The 17,374-nt window shown below is 42.1% G+C and overlaps 1 protein-coding gene across 3 annotated transcripts in view; it reads right to left on the reverse strand.

Moving 5' to 3' along the window:
* Positions 1 to 393: 393 nt before the first annotated feature.
* The window catches only part of LOC122540506 (interleukin-18-like), a 38,411-nt gene continuing 21,430 nt past the window's right edge, over positions 394 to 17,374 (reverse strand). For 2 of the 3 annotated variants that reach the window (XM_087976601.1, XM_043676369.2), the window contains 3 exons: positions 13,586 to 13,735; positions 3,731 to 3,888; positions 394 to 1,545 (listed from right to left, as the gene is read on the reverse strand). In XM_087976601.1, the coding sequence (XP_087832727.1) occupies positions 1,330 to 1,545; positions 3,731 to 3,888; positions 13,586 to 13,735 (524 nt within the window). In that variant the 3' untranslated portion in view covers positions 394 to 1,329. Of the gene's footprint in view, positions 1,546 to 3,730; positions 3,889 to 13,585; positions 13,736 to 15,195; positions 15,299 to 17,374 lie in introns of those variants that run through there. The other variant, XM_087976602.1, reaches the window with a different exon arrangement.

Genomic DNA, 17,374 nt, shown 5'->3' on the forward strand with positions numbered 1-17,374 from the left:
TCAACTCAACTTCACCCTGGCAATGTTTATCTACAACCTCCACCATTGGGGAGAAGGTGCAGAAGCCTGAACACATGCACCAGCCGGTTTCGAAACACTACCCTACTGTTGTTAGAATACTGAATGGACTCTCAAACTCTTAACATTTGCCTGTACCAGTGTTTTTGTTTTTGCTGCTATTTACCTATTATTTACTTAACTCTGTGATCTGCCTGTAGCATAGGTAAGTAGTATAGATAGTAAATAATAGGTAAACAGCAGCAAAAACGAAAACACAGGTACAGCTGAATGTTAAGAGTTTGAGAGTCCATTCAGTATTCTAACAACAGTAGGGTGGTAAGTGTTTTGAGACCGGCTGGTGCATGTGTTCAGGCTTCTGTACCTTCTCCCAGATGGTAGAGGTTGTGGAAAAGCATTGCCAGGGTGGGATGGATCTTGGAGAATGCTGTTGGCCATTCCTTGACAGCGGGCCTGGTAGATGGATTCTCTCCATGGGAAGTTGGCCTCTGTGATTGTCTGGGCTGAGTTTGACAGGGGCTAGGATGCCAATCTGAATCCATTTTGACAGTTAAACCTCACTAAGTGGAGGTTATTATTGCACCAATCTATGCCAGCTGTCCATGAAACAGTTGACTCTTGTGTTTCTTTGGTGTACAGTGTTGTAATTTCTGCCATTAAACAGGGAAATGGAATCAGAGGTCTGCTCTGTCCCTTAGTCTCTCACTGTTTCTCTTTTTAGAGTCATAGAGATGTGCAGCATGGAAACAGACCCTTCAGTCCATGCCGACCAGATATGCTAACCTAATTTAGTCCCATTTGCCAGTACTTGGCCCATATCCCTCTAAACCCTTCCTATTCATATACCCATCCAGATGCCTTTTAAATGCTGTGATTGTACCAGCCCCCACCATTTCCTCTGGCAGCTCATTCCATACAGAAACCACCCTCTGCATGAAAACGCTGCCCCTTAGGTCTCTTTTATATCTTCCCCCGCTCACCCTAAACCTATGCCCTCCAGTTCTGAACTCCCCCACCCCAGGGAAAAGATCTGGTCTATTTATCCTATTCATGTCTCATAATTTTATAAACATCTATAAGGTCACCCCTCAGCCTCTGACACTCCAGGAAAAACAGCCCCTCTTGCACCCTTTCCCTTTCCAGCCCCACTGTCACTTCCCATCCTTGGTAGCTCCCGAGACCAATGTGTACGGTGTTGCTGATACTACATGTTCTGGGAGTCTACCCTCAGCAGGAATATTACAGTTGGCAGGATCTGTAAGTTCAGCAAAGTGGATTCAGATTTGGCGTAAAGATTTGAAATTATGTGCTTTATTGCACATTTTCCAAACCGACAGCTATCATTTCATCTTGATTCTTCTCGACCTTCTTCAGACCGAGAATGTGAGACCTGTTTGCTGCTTCAGTGCAGAGGAACCATCCGAGCGCCCAGGCAGATTCAAATTGGGAATATGTGTTGTCAAACATCTGCTGGTAAAAGATGATGTTCTTCATGTTGTCTTCAACATTTTTTGGAGCACTGCCTTCCTAGATAAAACACAATTTTAAAATTAAAAGTCATTCCAATTGAGCAGATCAAATCATCATTAATGGTCCAGATTAGGATGGTCTGGAGTAGCAGGTGAGGACTCATTCTGCAAGTTTCAGCTCAAACATCTCTTTGAAGAATTCACATCACTCACTTCAAGATAGGAGCAACAGAGCACGCAGCCTATCCTGTCAACCAATTGACATAAGTCTTTAATCAGGTTAAGAAACTCTATTCCCAAGCACAATTAGACAAAAATAAACTCTGCTATCTTCCTCCAAATTTTCAAAAGGAATATTCGAGAGCTAACTCCACCCAGACACTGCATCCACCTCTTACATTGCAATAAGAAATGTTGAAATTCCAGAACTTCTCATGTGTTCGCATGTATGTGAGTAAATGAGTGAATGTGTATGTCTGAGAGTGCAGAGAGTGAGCGATATAAGGGGGAAGGATACTGAGGTTGAAGACATTTTTGTAGGATTCCAGACACAGGATAAAGATTTAACCTACACATCCCAAGATGTGATGAGACAATTCACCATGGCCAATCTACCCAACCTGCACATCTTTAGACTGTGGGAGGAAACCAGGGCATCCAGAGGAAACCCACACAGACAGTCACCTGAGCCTGACTTTGTTCTCCTGACTCCATTTCCCTCCTGTCTCTTTAGCCTTTGATCCCCTTACTAATCAAGAACCTATCTGTCTCTGTCTTAAACAAACTCAATGACATGGCCTCCACAGCCTTCTGCAGTAATGCGTTCTGCATAGACACCACCCTCTGGCTGAAGAAATTCCTCTTCCTCTGAATTCTAGAGGGTTGTTCCTTCACTCTGAGGCTGTTCCTCAGGTCCTAGTCTCTCCTATTAGTGAAAACATCTTCTCCATGTCCACTCTGTCCAGATCTCTCAGTATTCTGGAAGTTTCAATCAGATCCACTCCCACCCCCCATCCTTCTAAACTCACCCAGTACAGACCCAGAATCCTCAATCACTCCTCATATATCAAGTCCTCTATCCCCATCCTGTAAACCTCATCTGGGCCCCCTCCAAGGCCAGCACTTTCTTCCCTAGATACGGGGTCCAAAACTGCTCACAATATTCCAAACGTGACCTGACCAGCCTCAGCTGTTCCTCTCTGCTGTTGTATTTGTGACCTTCTTAAAATTAATACTAACATTGCATTGGCCTTCCTAACAGCTATGAGAACCTGCATGTTAGCCTTAAGAGAATCCTGAACTAGGATTCCCAAGTACCTTTGTGCTTCAGATATCTGAAAATCCAAATAGATCACATCCACTGGCTCTCCATTGTCCAATTTGCTTGCTACCTAATCAAAGAATTCCAACAGGTTTGTCAGGCGTGACCACCCCTTGATGAAGCTGCACTGACTCGGCCCTATTTTACCACATACATTGAAATACTTTGCAATTGCTTCTCGAATAATGGACTCTAAAAACTTACCAATGTCTGAGGTCAGGCTAAACCACCTATCGTTTCCTGTCTCTGCCTCCCTCCCTTCTCTAAAAGGTTTGTTACCTTCACCATGTTACAGTCCTCTGGGACCTTCCCCGATTCCAGTGACTCCTGAAAGATCACCACCAATCTCTACAATCTCCTCAGCTATTGTCTGCCTTTGGACAGCACTGTGGGTGTCCCTACACACCACAGACAGCAGCTCTTCCAGAAACAAAAACAGAAAATGCTAGAGAAACTCAGTGAGTCTGGCAGCATCTATGGAGAGAGAAACAGAGTTAATGTTTTAGAGTCTAATGACCCTTCTTCAGAATGGACTTCAAAACATTAACTCTGTTTTCTGTCTCCACAGATGCTGCCGCACCAGCAAGTTCTACTTTTGTTTTGGATTTCCAGCATCTGCTGTTAGTTGTTTTAGTTTAGCAGTTCAAGACAGCAGCTCACCACCATCTTTTTAGGGATGGCAATAAATACTGGCCTAGTCAATGACACCCACATCTGATGAAGGAATAAAAGAAAGCTGTGTTCCCAGAAGAAACATCCTTTCAGCATGCACCCTGTCAAGTACCCTCAGGACCTCATATGTTTCAAAAAGATCACCGCTCATTCTACTAACCTCCAATGAAATACAGTCCCAATCTTTCCTCTTGAGATAACCACCAACCTCACCATCCTGAGAATTATAAAAATCCAAAATGGTATTTACCTTGAACTTCACAACCTTTCTGTCTCCTTCCTCAGTGCAGTACATGTGATAGTCTGATCCTGCGACTTTAATCTGGAATACGATGGGAATACCACGTGGCATCCTTTTGAGCAGCTGAGTTCGATACAACACCAGATTAAAATTAGTGCTATCATTTCCTGATGGAAGTAAGTTTGTGTTAGTTATTTCCAGAAAACATACACTTTTAATATATTGCAAAATATTTAATTATTGTGAGTTTACTATTTTTTTTCAACGTGCATTTTTATAGAGGTATTTTTCTAATCTTCCAGTTGTTTGCAGAGGACCCATTATTCAATATCATGTTGCACCCAGATTATCATCAGTGCAGTTCTTGAATGTTAGGAATCACTGGACTCAAAACTTTAAGTCTGCTTTCTCTCCACTGATGCTACCAGACCTGCTGAGTTTCTCCAGCATCTGCAGTTCTTTGTTCTGTTTTCTGCTCTGAAGGGTGTGTTGTGAGGTGGTGCTGGGTCTTTTAAGCTCAGAAACAAGAATAGAAATTGCTGGAGAAACTCAACAGGTCTGGCAACATCTATGGAGAGAGAAAACAAAGTTTACTTTTCAGGTCCCAGTGACCCTTCTTCAGAATGTTTAAGCCCAGATAGTTTGTAGAATTGTGCAGTTCAGAATCGTCTTTCCATCCATACCAGCTCATGGTTAAAGTTTTCCAATTTGTCTCGCTCCCCAACTCTTTCCCATAGCTTCATGTTAGCTTTTCATGAAAAACAACTTGCAATGAATATTACACCCTTAACATAACCAAACATCCCAAAACAATTCACGGGAGAATTATAAAACAAAGTATTGTACCAAGCCACATAATAAATTGGGGCAGATCACCTAAAACTTGGCCAAAGAGGTGGGTTTTAAAGGAACAACAGCAATGAAGAGATGACGAATGATATCGGAAGGGTAGATATACAATCCCCTTTTGAAAGTTATTATTGAAATGCTTCCATTGTTCTCTCAGGCAATGCATTCCAGATCTTTATAACTTGATGAGCTAAATAAAGAAAATTCTCCTAACCTTCTCTCTGTCTCTTTTGCCAGTTCCACCTTCACTCCCCTCTCATCTGGTGACCAAGGCAGAATTCTGGAGACTATTTCCCTCTCCCTCCACTGTTTCAGAACTCAGTTTTGAATTGTTTCTCCTCTTATTTACCTTATGAGTAGAAAAGGTTAATCTCAGGTACTCCTTTTATCCTGATGTCAGTTCAAGCCAGCAGTTCCAATATGTGTCGAGTTTCTGAGAAAAACTAACCAAAACTTAGGAAGTGACGAAAAAGGGTGCTGAACAAGCAACAAAAACAAGGCTAAAACTTGGAGATTCATCACTGAAGACTAAGGTGTTGGTACGGTAACCTAATTCTGAGGAACCATTAAAAGCAAGGTTCACAAAGCGAGTACTCCAGACAGGAGAAACTAAAATCAGCGAGTGTGTCATCTAAATATGTTAGATAGACACCATGGAAGATAGAATCATCAGGACAGAGTGGTAAAAGAAGTAGTGAATTAAAAATTTCAAAACAATGAGATTGAATCAGAAATTGAAAGTCTAAAGGCAACACTCCAATATTTAGATTGGGGGCTGCATGAAAAGTTAGCTGAAATATTATGCTATTTCCTGTAAAACTGATGAAGTGACTTATAAAAGCTATTACAGCCTCATAAATCAACTGATATAAAAAGGCCAGGAAAAACATCCCTGGCTATATATAATGTTAATGTAGGGAATATATTACCCATAAAACAACACCATTACAGACTCAATGAGAGAAGTAATGGAGTCATACAGATACAAACTGAAAATGTGTTGCTGGAAAAGCGCAGCAGGTCAGGCAGCATCCAGGGAACAGGAGAATCGACGTTTCGGGCATAAGCCCTTCTTCAGGAATGAGGAAAGTTTGTCCAGCAGGCTAAGATAAAAGGTAGGGAGGAGGGACTTGGGGGAGGGGCGTCGGAAATGCAATAGATGGAAAGAGGTCAAGGTGAGGGTGATAGGTCAGACTGGGGTGGGGGCGGAGAGGTCAGGAAGAAGATACACAGCTTGCTAAATTGAGAGAAGAGATCAAAATGGACAATGACATTATTAAACTTAGTCAAAGTAGCTCATCTATTACATGGTGCCAAAACCAGATGGATCACAATGATTGTATATTGATTATCACAAAGCCAGTATAGTAATAATGGTGGATTCATATCTGATTCTATGATTAGAGGACTGTATTGAAAGGATTTGATGGTCATGGTTTGTTTCAAAAATTGACATTAAAAGGATATTGGCAAGTTTCATTGCCTGATGTACCCAAAGAAATATCAGTTTTTGTAACACTGGATGGACTTTATCAATGTAAAGTCATGTTATTTGCAATGAAAAATACACCAGCAAATTTTCAATGATTAACCAAAGTTATCAAAGAATTGTGCAAGTATGTTGTTTAGCTGTGCTCATCCAAACCTGGAGGGAACAATTACACCACTTGGACAAATTATTTGGCCAATTAGGAAGAACCAATTTGGTCGTAAATTTGATTACAAATACATTTACCAAAGTAAAAGTGACTTATTTGGTCAGACAATGGGACAATAAGCATAAATACAGGTTAAATTGAATTTTCTCACGGCTACAATAAAAAATAGTTGCAATATATTGGCGCTAATGGATTCATTGGAAGTTTCTTCTGAAATTCAGCATCTTGGTGGCTCCTTTGACAATTTGTTTAAAACAAAAGACTAGAAACTTGAATGGACAAAACAATGTCAGAGTAACTTTGATAATTCTAAAGCCATAATCACTACTGCATGGATTTTTAGCAATGCCAAGGTATGAGAAGTCACTTAACTTGCTGTAGATGCCAGCAATATCGCTGTTCATGCAGCGTTATTAAAACCACAGGGGGTCTAAATGGGATTTGAGTGACCAGACATTTTTAATAGAACATCTAACATTACAGCGCAGGACAGGCCCTTCAGCCCTTGATGTTGCGCTGACCCGTGAAACCAATCTGAAGCCCATCTATCCTACACTATTCCATTCTCATCCATATGCCTATCCAATGACCATTTAAATGCCCTTAAAGTTGGTGAGTCTACTACTGTTGCAGGCAGGGCGTTCCACGCCCCTACTACTCTCTGAATAAAGAAACTACCTCTGACATCCACCCTATATCTATCACCCCTCAATTTAAAGCTACGCCTCGTGTTAGCCATCACCATCCAAGGAAAAAGGCTCTCACTGTTCATCCTATCTAACCCCCTGATTATCTTGTATGTCTCAATTAAGTCACCTCTCAACCTTCTCTCTAACAAAAACAGCCTCAGGTCCCTCAGCCTTTCCTCGCAAGACCTTTCCTCCATACCAGGCAACATCCTACTAACTTGCCTCCGAATCCTTTCTATTGCTTCAGATCCTTCCTATAATGAGGTGGCCAGAACTTGTATACAATACTTCAAGTGCAGCCGCACCAGAGTTTTGTATAGCTGCAGCATGGTTCCGAAACTCAATCCCTCTACCACTAAAAGCTAATACACCGTTTGCCTTCTTAACAACCCTATAAACTTGGATAGCACTTTCAGGGATCTATGTACATGGACACGAGATCTCTCTGCTCATCTACACGACCAAATATCCCAAATTAGCCCAGTATTCTGCATTTCTGTTACTCCTTCCAAAGTGAATCACTTCACACTTTTCCACATTAAACCCATTTTGCCACCTCTCAGCCTAGCTCTGCAGCTTATCTATGTAACCTACAACATCCTTTGTCGCAATTCACAACTCTATCGATCTTAGTGTCATCCGCAAATTTACTAAGCTATCCTTCTACACCCTCATCCAGATCATTTATTAAAATGACAAACAGCAGTGGCCCCAAACAGATCCTTGCGGTACACCACTAGTAACTGAACCCCAGGATGAACATTTCCCATCAATCACCACCCTCTGTTTTCTTTCAGCTCGCCAATTTCTGATTCAAACCACTAAATCACCCTCAATCCCATGCCTCTGTATTTTGTGCAATAGCCTACCGTGGGGAACCTTATCAAATGCCTTACTGAAATCCATATACACCACATCAACCGCTTTACCCTCATCCACCTTCTCAAAGTACTCAATAACATTTGTGAGGCACGACCTACCCTTCACAAAACAATGTTGACTAGCACTAATCAACTTATTCTTTTCTCGATGATGATTATAAATCCTATCTCTTATAATCTTTTCCAACACTTTACCCACAACTGAAATAAGACTCACTGGTCTATTATTGTCTCTAGTCCCCTTCTTGAACAAGGGAACAACTTTGCTATCCTCCAAGTCTTCTCGCACTATTCCTGTAGACCTTTTCTCACAAGCTAAACTCATGCCAGCAGAAATATTCAACTCTGGAAAAAGACACTTTGAGTTTGATATTGGCTGTACAACACTTTGCAGTCTACAAAGATTGTTATTTATAAAGTCAATAATCCTTTTTTTAAGTGATATTTCATACCAATAGCTTGGTTCTGTTTCATTGGAATTTACTGCTATGAGCATACAATTTAAAAATGATTCAAGTAGCTGGAAGAAATACTATTATAGTAGATCATTTATAAAGAGCAAATATGAAAGAAAATCAATACAATAATCAAAATGGACTTGTGTAGAAGAACTGTTTAAACGTTCTTATGTAACATGAATATTGTTACTGTCAAAGTAAAACATGTACAAATAAAACAGATAAAGTGAAGAGTAACTTTGATCAGAAAACAAAATTGCTTTTTAAAGATACCTTTTGGTTTTTTTCCCTTTTCTGCAGAAGGGTGTGGAGTTTCCCAAGTTATTTTATCACAAAAGTGGACAGAATCAGATATAGTTATTAAGTTTTTGATTTGTATTTATATATTATATATAAAACCATAAGAAGTAGGAATGGAAGTTGGACAATTAGCCTGACAAGTCTGCTCCACCAGTCAAATAGGAAATATACTTCATATCCACTTACCTACCTTTTCCCCATAACCTTAGATTCTTGATCAATAGAGAACCAATCTGTTCAGCCTTACATATACACAAAGACTCTGCCTCCACCGCTCTCAGGTCCCTCAGCCTGGTGAGTGACTTGGAGGGGAACGTGCAAGTGGTTGCATTTTCATATATCTCCTGCTCTTCTCCTTCCAAGTTGTAAAGGTTTGAGTGTTTGGAAGATGCTGTTGAAGTCTTGGTGAATTTCTGTAGTGCATCTTGTATGTGGTACATATTGCTGCTATTGTAAATTTTGAAAGTGGATGTGGTGAAAATGTGTTGCTGGAAAAGCGCAGCAGGTCAAGCAGCATCCAGGGAACAGGAGAATCGACGTTTCGGGCATATTCCTGAAGAAGGGCTTATGCCCGAAACGTCGATTCTCCTGTTCCCTGGATGCTGCCTGACCTGCTGCGCTTTTCCAGCAACACATTTTCAGCTCTGATCTCCAGCATCTGCAGACCTCACTTTCTCCTCAAAGTGGATGTGGTGCAAATTAAGCAGCTACTTTGTTCAGAATGGTGTTGAACTCCTTGAGCATTGTTGGAGCTGTACCATCCAACCAAGTGGAGAATATTCCATCAGATGCCTAATGTGTGTCTTGCAGATGTTGGAAGGCTGTGTGGAGTCAGGAGGGGAGTTATTCACTGCAGGATTCCTAGAATCTGACCTGCTTGTGTAGAGGATATAATTATATGGCAAGTCTGGTTCAGTTCATGGTCAATGATAGCCTCCAGGACATTGATGGTGGGGGAATTCAGGGGATGGTAATGCCATTGTTAAAGTATGGAAAAATGCCTTTTAATACATATGTACACATGGTGAATGATTTTGAAGTGATGGGAGATTTACCACACTGATCAGAATGTGGAACAAGCCTGGCACAGTGACACAAGGAGATTGTTCAGTTTCTGGTCTCAATCTGTTTGGGAAATCAAAAGCTATCCTCATTATTCTGTTTATTCCTCACACCTTCCTCTAGCAAAGAGGGAAGTACTGTTTCCGATAGTGTCCCACACATATTTGTCTTCCAGTAACTTGCATCATTGCACAGAAATATAATGTTTAGGAGAACCAGCACTCAGATTTATTGCTGAGTGGTCAAGCAGTGAATCTCTGACAATGCAGAAGTACCCAATGACCTGTGACCACTCTTTTTTTAAAAAATTAGAGGTTTGTCAAAATTAACAGTTTTTGATATTCTTTCCTCTTGGGGAGACTGTCCTTATACTCCAGAGAGCAGACTGAGTGTTTAGCCATAGTTAAAAGGAAGGTTGGGTGAATGGAGTAAATAAAAACTGAAAAGAACTGTGAATGCTGTAAGTTAGAGACAAAAACAGAAGTTGCTGGAAAAGCTCAGCAGGTCTGGCAGCATCTGTGGAGAGAAACCAGAGTTAATGGTTTGGGTCGAGTGAGCCTTCCTAAGAAAACCTGAGTTCTGAGGAAGGGTTTTTTGACCCGAAATGTTAACTTGGATTTCTCTCCGCAGATGCTGCCAGACCCACTGAGCTTTTCCAGCAATTTCTACTTTTGTCTTGGGTGAACGTAAGGTTGGGGATGGGAGCATGGGGATTGCAAATCTAAGGGGGCATAAATATAACAGTCACTAATAAAACAGCAGGAAAAATTATCTTTATCCAGAAAGAATTCATCATGGGCAGGTGGGACTAGATTGAGTTGGGATATCTGATTGGCATGGACAGGTTGGACCGAAGGGTCTGTTTCTGTGCTGTACATCTCTATGACTCTCTGAGGAACCTGCTAACATATAACATGCAGTAGCTGAAAGGAAAGTACAAATTTGTTTAAAGGATAAAGTATGTGATTGTATGAGTGAAGAATGAATAGAATAATTTTCTGGTTGGATGCGATGAAGCAGGATGGGAGGAGCACGAATATCAGAGTAGATCTGTTGGGTTTAAGTGAACTAGAAAATTAAGTAAAGTATAGGTCAGTTAGGGTGCAACGGCAGATATCCAAGGAGATATTACACAGAAAAGATACATTCATGTAAGAAATTAAATGCATCCTTCTCTTTGTCTATCTGTGGCTAACAAAGGGAAGTTAAAAGTTACATATAGTTGAAAGAATAAGAATATCATACCACAATGACGCCTGGCAAGTCAGAAGAGACCAATAATAATATTAAAACAGTAATAAAACTTTGAGGAAGAAGTTATAGTACAGGAAAAAGCTAGCTAGAAACATAAAACAGATAGTAACCTACAGACATTTTGAAAAAAATTACAAGACTGGGTAGGGTGTGGGTCCTCAAGAGTGAGTGTGTAGGGAATTAGTCATGGCTAATGAGGAAATGGTGGATGGATTGAACTGATACTTGGTGCATGTTTTTCACTGTACACTGTACTATACCAGAAATAACATTGAATCAGGAGTTCTGAGAAAGTGTCAGTTGACTCAAAACATTAACACTGATTTCTCTCCACAGATGCTGCCAGATCTGCTGAGCTTTTCCAGTAATTCCTATTTTTGTTTCTGATTTACGGCATCTGCAGTTCTTTTCGTTTTTATTGGATAAAGAGAATATGTGGTTGTGCTGAATTTAGATTTCCAGAAGGCATTTGGCAAGGATCCTAAATCAAAGATTACTAGGACAAGGGTTACTGGCATTAGGGCTAACATATCAAATCAGATAGAGGACTGCTTAGCCAACAGGCAACAGAAGAGTGGATATAATTGTGCCAATTTGTAGACGGCAAGACATGATGACTACTGACATCTTGATTATTTACAATTTATAAAACTGACTTGACTTTGGGTACTGATTGTAGATATTTTCTAATCAGCCTGTTCAGAAAAGTTATTACATACTGCTGGAGCAGGTGGGACTTGAACACAGGCCTCCTGGTTCAGAAATAGGGACACAACCACTGCACATGAAGAGGAACAGACTTTATTAATTAACCTGTTCAAATGTGTTATGACGCACCTTTGAAACAGATGGGACTTGAACCCAGATCTTCTGGTTGCTACATTTCCTGGTGACACCAAGATAGATAGGAAAGTAAGTTGTGAAGAGGGACATTAAAGAGCCTGCAAAAGGATAGAGATAGATTAAGAGAGCAGGCAAAACCTCTGCACATACAAAGTTGGAAATGTGTATTTGTACATTTTGCCAGGCAGAATAAAAATAAGCAATACGGTTTTAAAGAAGAGAGATTGCAGAATTTGGACCTATACGGGGATGTTTGTGCCCTACTACATGAATCACAGAAATAGCAGAGGGGTGACCTTACAGAGGTTTATAAAATCATGAGGGACATAGATAGAGTGAATAGCAAACATCTTTTTCTGAGGATAGAGGAGTCTAAAACTAGGTTTAAGGTGAGAAGGAAAAGATTTAAAAGGATCTAAGGGCCATTTTTTTCACACAGAGGGTGACCATGGCAACACGATGTCTGGAGGAAGAGCGCCTCATCTTCCGCCTAAGAACCCTCCAACCACAAGGGATGAATGCAGATTTCTCCAGCTTCCTCATTTCCCCTCCCCCCACCTTTTCTCAGTCCCAACCCTCAGATTCAGCACCACCACCTTGACCTGCAATCTTCTTCCTGACCTCTCTGCCTCCACCCCCTCTCCGGTCTATCACCCTCACCTTAACCTCCTTCCACCTATCGTATTCCCAATGCCCCTCCCCCAAGTCCCTCCTCCCTACCTTTTATCTTAGCCTGCTTGGCACACCCTCCTCATTCCTGAAGGAGGTCTTATGCCAGAAATGTCGATTCTCCTGTTCCTTTGATGGTGCCTGACCTGCTGCGCTTTTCCAGCAACACATTTTTAAGCTCTGATCTCCAGCATCTGCAGTCCTCACTTTCTCCTAGAGGGTGGTGGGTGTATGGAATGAGCTGCCAGAGGAAGTGGTGGAGGCTGGTACAATTACAACATTTAAAAGGCATCGGATGGGTCTATGAATAGGAAGGGTTTACAGGGATATGGACCAAATGCTGGCAAAGGGACTAGATTAACTTAAGATATCTGGTCAGAATGGTCGAGTTGGACCAAAGGGTCTGCTTTTGTGCTGTACAACGCTATGACTCTACAATTGACTTGTTCCTGAGATAACAGAGTTCATTGTGAGGCCTAAGGTTAATCAAATATACGTTAAGTATATAGTTATAGCCAACGACAGGAGTAACAGAATATCCTTCCATTCAAAGAAATATATGTGGTTAGGCAAATAATAGACTCTAAGAACGTATTTTTAAAGGTAACAGGAGAAAGATTAAAAAAAAAGACATATGGGACAACTTTATTTTTACACAGGCAGTGGTTCATGTGTGGAATGAACTTCCAGAGGAAGTGGTGGATGTGGATACAGTTACAACATTTAAAACCTAAATAAGCACATATATAAGAAATGTCTGAAATGATATGGGCCAAGCACAGGCAAGTGAGACTAGTTTAGTGACAGATTATGGTCAGCATGGATTGGGTGGTCTGAAAGTCCTGTTTCCGTGCTGTATGACTCTATGACTGTGTCGGGACACAATCAATTAGGATGCTTTTCACAAAGACTGGACCAAAAAGAGGGAAACACAAGTACTTGTTTAAAATACACATGTTTGATGGAATGCGTTGCCAAAAAAAGACAGTGAAAGCAGATTCAATAATAATCTTTGAAGGAGAATATTCAGAAAATGTTTACAGGACTCTTAAGGGAGAGCTGGGTAATGGTATTAGTTAGATTACTCATCTCAGGAAGTTGACTTGAAACAATAGTCAACATTTTTTTTTCCCCAATGCTGTATAATTCCATGATGCAACTCTATATTCATTTTTTTAAAAAGTGAATTCAATAAGTAAACCTGTTTGTTCAGCCAATGTGCGATGGTCAAAGATTGGCACTGGCCCGGCATTACCATCACTGTGGGCAATGAGTACTTCGCCATAAATATTCTTGATCATTTTCACACCGTCTTCTCTTTCATATTTCTTAAAGTAATCACACCTAATACCTAGTGAAAGGAGAAGGGGGCGTGGGAACCGGAAAAAAACAGACTTTTGTGAAGTGCAGAATGAATCATGGTCAGAAATAACTAATCATAAACATTATGGCACTGCTTAGAGCCTTAGCATTCACGTTTCTGAAAGGAGCATTCAACAGCCACGTTATCATGTAAAGAAAGGAAGCCTCTAAAAATCATAGCTATGAAAACAGAAGGGGTAGATAATCTGGCCCATAGGACCTGTCCTGCCATTCAATAAGGTCACGGCTGAGAAACACATTCCTTCCTTACTCTCCACCCGATGGAAAACAGCCCACATTTCTTTTCTACTGTTGTCACATGCTCACAACAAGAATATTATTGAAACTAAAATGCAGGAAGAGGGAAGCATCAAAAACAAAGCTAAAGGCTGGAATTTCTGTCTGAAGGGAAGCTTAAGGAAAAAAGCAAAAGGTGCAATCTAGATAAACAGCGAACAGAAATAAAACGGACATTAGATGAAATGAAATGGGAAGAGAGTCAGGCGGAGCTATAGAGACCAGTTTAGATGCATTGGGACCGAATGGCCTGATCCTATGCCGTAAATATTTTAAGTTAGGGTTATTTTCTCTGCTAAAAATATCAGTTTGAATTTACAAAGGGATTTGAGGGAGTTGATCAAAAGGTTTTCAGTGTGATGACTCAAACTCAGGTTTCGAGCGCTGTGAGGCAGCAGTGCTAACCTCAGAGCCGTGGCTGACCTGGTGGCTCGGTAATGGCACTGCTATCTCACAGAGCTAGGATTCTGGGTTCGACTCCAGCCTCTGTCTGTGTGGAGTTTGTACATTCTCCCCCAGTCTGCAGATGCCCAGGTTGGGTGGATTGGGTAAACAATCAGAGGGTGGGTTTGGAGCGGGTAGGAAATGCTCTTCGACGACTCTGTGTGTGTGTGTGTGAGAAGACTTTTTTCTTCTTCAGAGGGTCGGTGTGGACTCGATGGACCGAATAGCCTGTTTGCGCAGTGAGAATTCTCTGAAAATGCATTCTCTTCGCAAATTACTTGCACCTTGGACAAAAAGTCTGCCGTTTTTGTAAGTTCCCCATCACCTATCGCTGTCTTTAGAGAGCTGGCGCCCTGCAGATTCGTACCGGTTTACTGTTGAGACCTGATGTTAACTGTTCAATAAGCTCCCTAATCCCTCCCTCCCTCCAGCAAGTCACGCTGCCGTCTCCCGCGTTTATAACATTCCCCTTATTTCGAAACTTCAAAGCGATATCAATCCAATGGCAGAACGTGGAAAGGAGCGAATCGCTGAGACACATTACTGACCCAGGGGATCGGATGGAAGAGAATTTATTTTACACTTTCAGTTTAAAACCTACTTTTCCAACATCAATACTGGCTTTCTGACAAAGTCCGTTTTTATGTTCCCTGCACGTTCCCCCGGTAATACTTAATCTAGTTTAAAGCAAAATACTGCTCAACTCACCGCCTGAAGTCATCTTTAGGTTCCCAGTTACTCACACACAGCTTTCTCTCTCTCTCTCTCTCTGTGTGAATCTCTACACATAAGATGGCAAACTGCTAGGCACTATCTATTAGAGAACCGGACTACTCGGCTTTCTCAGACATGATTACATCACTGGTTTTTCAGTTCCGAATTTTCTCTCTGTATTAAAGGCTTTTTTAAAAAAAAAAATCCTTTCTGAATATAAACTGATACGTAGTTGTTAAATTGTGTGTAGGAATACGCATTTGAGAAAGAAAACCACAAAACCACATGAAAAACACATTTGAAAAATTGTGAATGAAATCTGAACAATTTCGACTTCTTGTCAGGAGCAAAAAAGGGTAAATAAACCCTGAGAGAGCACCTTCATTTAGCAACGCGATCATCCTTTCACTAAGTAAATTGCAAGCAATTGGTGAGAATGATACTTTTTAAACGAATATGTTTAATCATAATTTGGAGGAGCCGGTGTTGGACTGGGGTGTACAACGTTAAAAATCACACAACACCAGGTTACAGTCCAACAGGTTTATTTGGAAGCACTAGCTTTCGGAGCACTGCTCCTTCATCAGGTGCTCCTTCACTAGTGTGCTTCCAATTAAGGGAACAGGAGAATCGACGTTTCGGGCATAAGCCCTTCTTCAGGAATTCCTGAAGAAGGGCTTATGCCCGAAAGTGAGGTCTGCAGATGTTGGAGATCAAAGTTGAAACTTTATTGCTGGAACAGCACAGCAGGTCAGGCAGCATCCAGGGAACAGGAGATTCGACGTTTCGAGCACAGGCCCTTCTTCAGGAATGAGCAGAGAGTGTTCAGCAGGAGAAGATAAAAGGTAGGGAGGAGGGACTTGGAGGAGGGGCGTTGGAAATGTGATAGGTGGAAAGAGGTCAAGGTGAGGGTGACAGGTCGGAGTAGGATGGAGGCGGAGAGGTCAAGAAGAAGACTGCAGGTCAGGAAGGCGGTGCCGGGCTGGAGGGATCCGGCTGAGACAAGGTGGGGGGAGGGGGGATGAAGAAACTGGTGAAGTCCAAGTTCATCCCCTGTGGTTGGAGGGTTCCCAGTCGGAAGATAAGACGCTCCTCCTCCGACCGTCGCGTTGCTGTGGTTTGGCGGTGGATGAGTCCAATGACCTGCATATCCTCGGTGGAGTGGGAGGGGGAGTTGAAATGCTGTGGAAAGGAGATATGGCTGTGGTAACGAGTCTGCTTCAGAATGTGGCTGAAGAGCTTCTGTGCAGAGGAGATGACCTGGGGGGTGCTGCCTGACCTGCTGTGCTGTTCCAGCAATAAAGTTTCAACTTTGATCACCAGCATCTGCAGACCTCACTTTCTCCTCGAAGATTTCAACCTACTGCGAATCCTCTTACAAGGATGCCTTCCTTGAAGAAGCTCTCTGCCTCTCTCTACAAAGATTTCAGTGAGTCCCTCTCTCACTGCACACCCCAGGTCATCTCCTCTGCACAGAAGCTCTTCAGCCACATTCTGAAGCAGACTCGTTACCACAGCCATATCTCCTTTCCACAGCATTTCAACTCCCCCTCCCACTCCACCGAGGATATGCAGGTCATTGGACTCATCCACCGCCAAACCACAACAACCCGACGGTCGGAGGAGGAGCGTCTTATCTTCCGACTGGGAACCCTCCAACCGCAGGGGATGAACTTGGACTTCACCAGTTTCTTCATCCCCCCTCCCCCCACCTTGTCTCAGCCGGATCCCTCCAGCCCGGCACCGCCTTCCTGACCTGCAGTCTTCTTCTTGACCTCTCCGCCTCCATCCTACTCCGACCTATCACCCTCACCTTGACCTCTTTCCACCTATCACATTTCCAACGCCCCTCCTCCAAGTCCCTCCTCCCTACCTTTTATCTTCTCCTGCTGAACACTCTCTGCTCATTCCTGAAGAAGGGCCTGTGCTCGAAACGTCGATTCTCCTGTTCCCTGGATGCTGCCTGACCTGCTGCGCTTTTCCAGCAACACATTTTCAGCTCTGATCTCCAGCATCTGCAAACCTCACTTTCTCCTGCTTCCAATTAAACCTGTTGGACTTTAACCTGGTGTTGTGTGATTTTTAACTTTAATATTCTAATCAGACATGGTGCTCCACACCTCCAAAACAGGTGGAACTCTATTCCAGGCCCCCTGGTTCAGAGACAAGACAC

The sequence above is a fragment of the Chiloscyllium plagiosum genome, unplaced genomic scaffold (genome assembly GCF_037043375.1).
Source record: "Chiloscyllium plagiosum isolate Xiang-an unplaced genomic scaffold, Cpla_swu_hap1 HiC_scaffold_29, whole genome shotgun sequence".
NCBI classification, from domain to species: Eukaryota; Metazoa; Chordata; class Chondrichthyes; order Orectolobiformes; family Hemiscylliidae; genus Chiloscyllium; species Chiloscyllium plagiosum.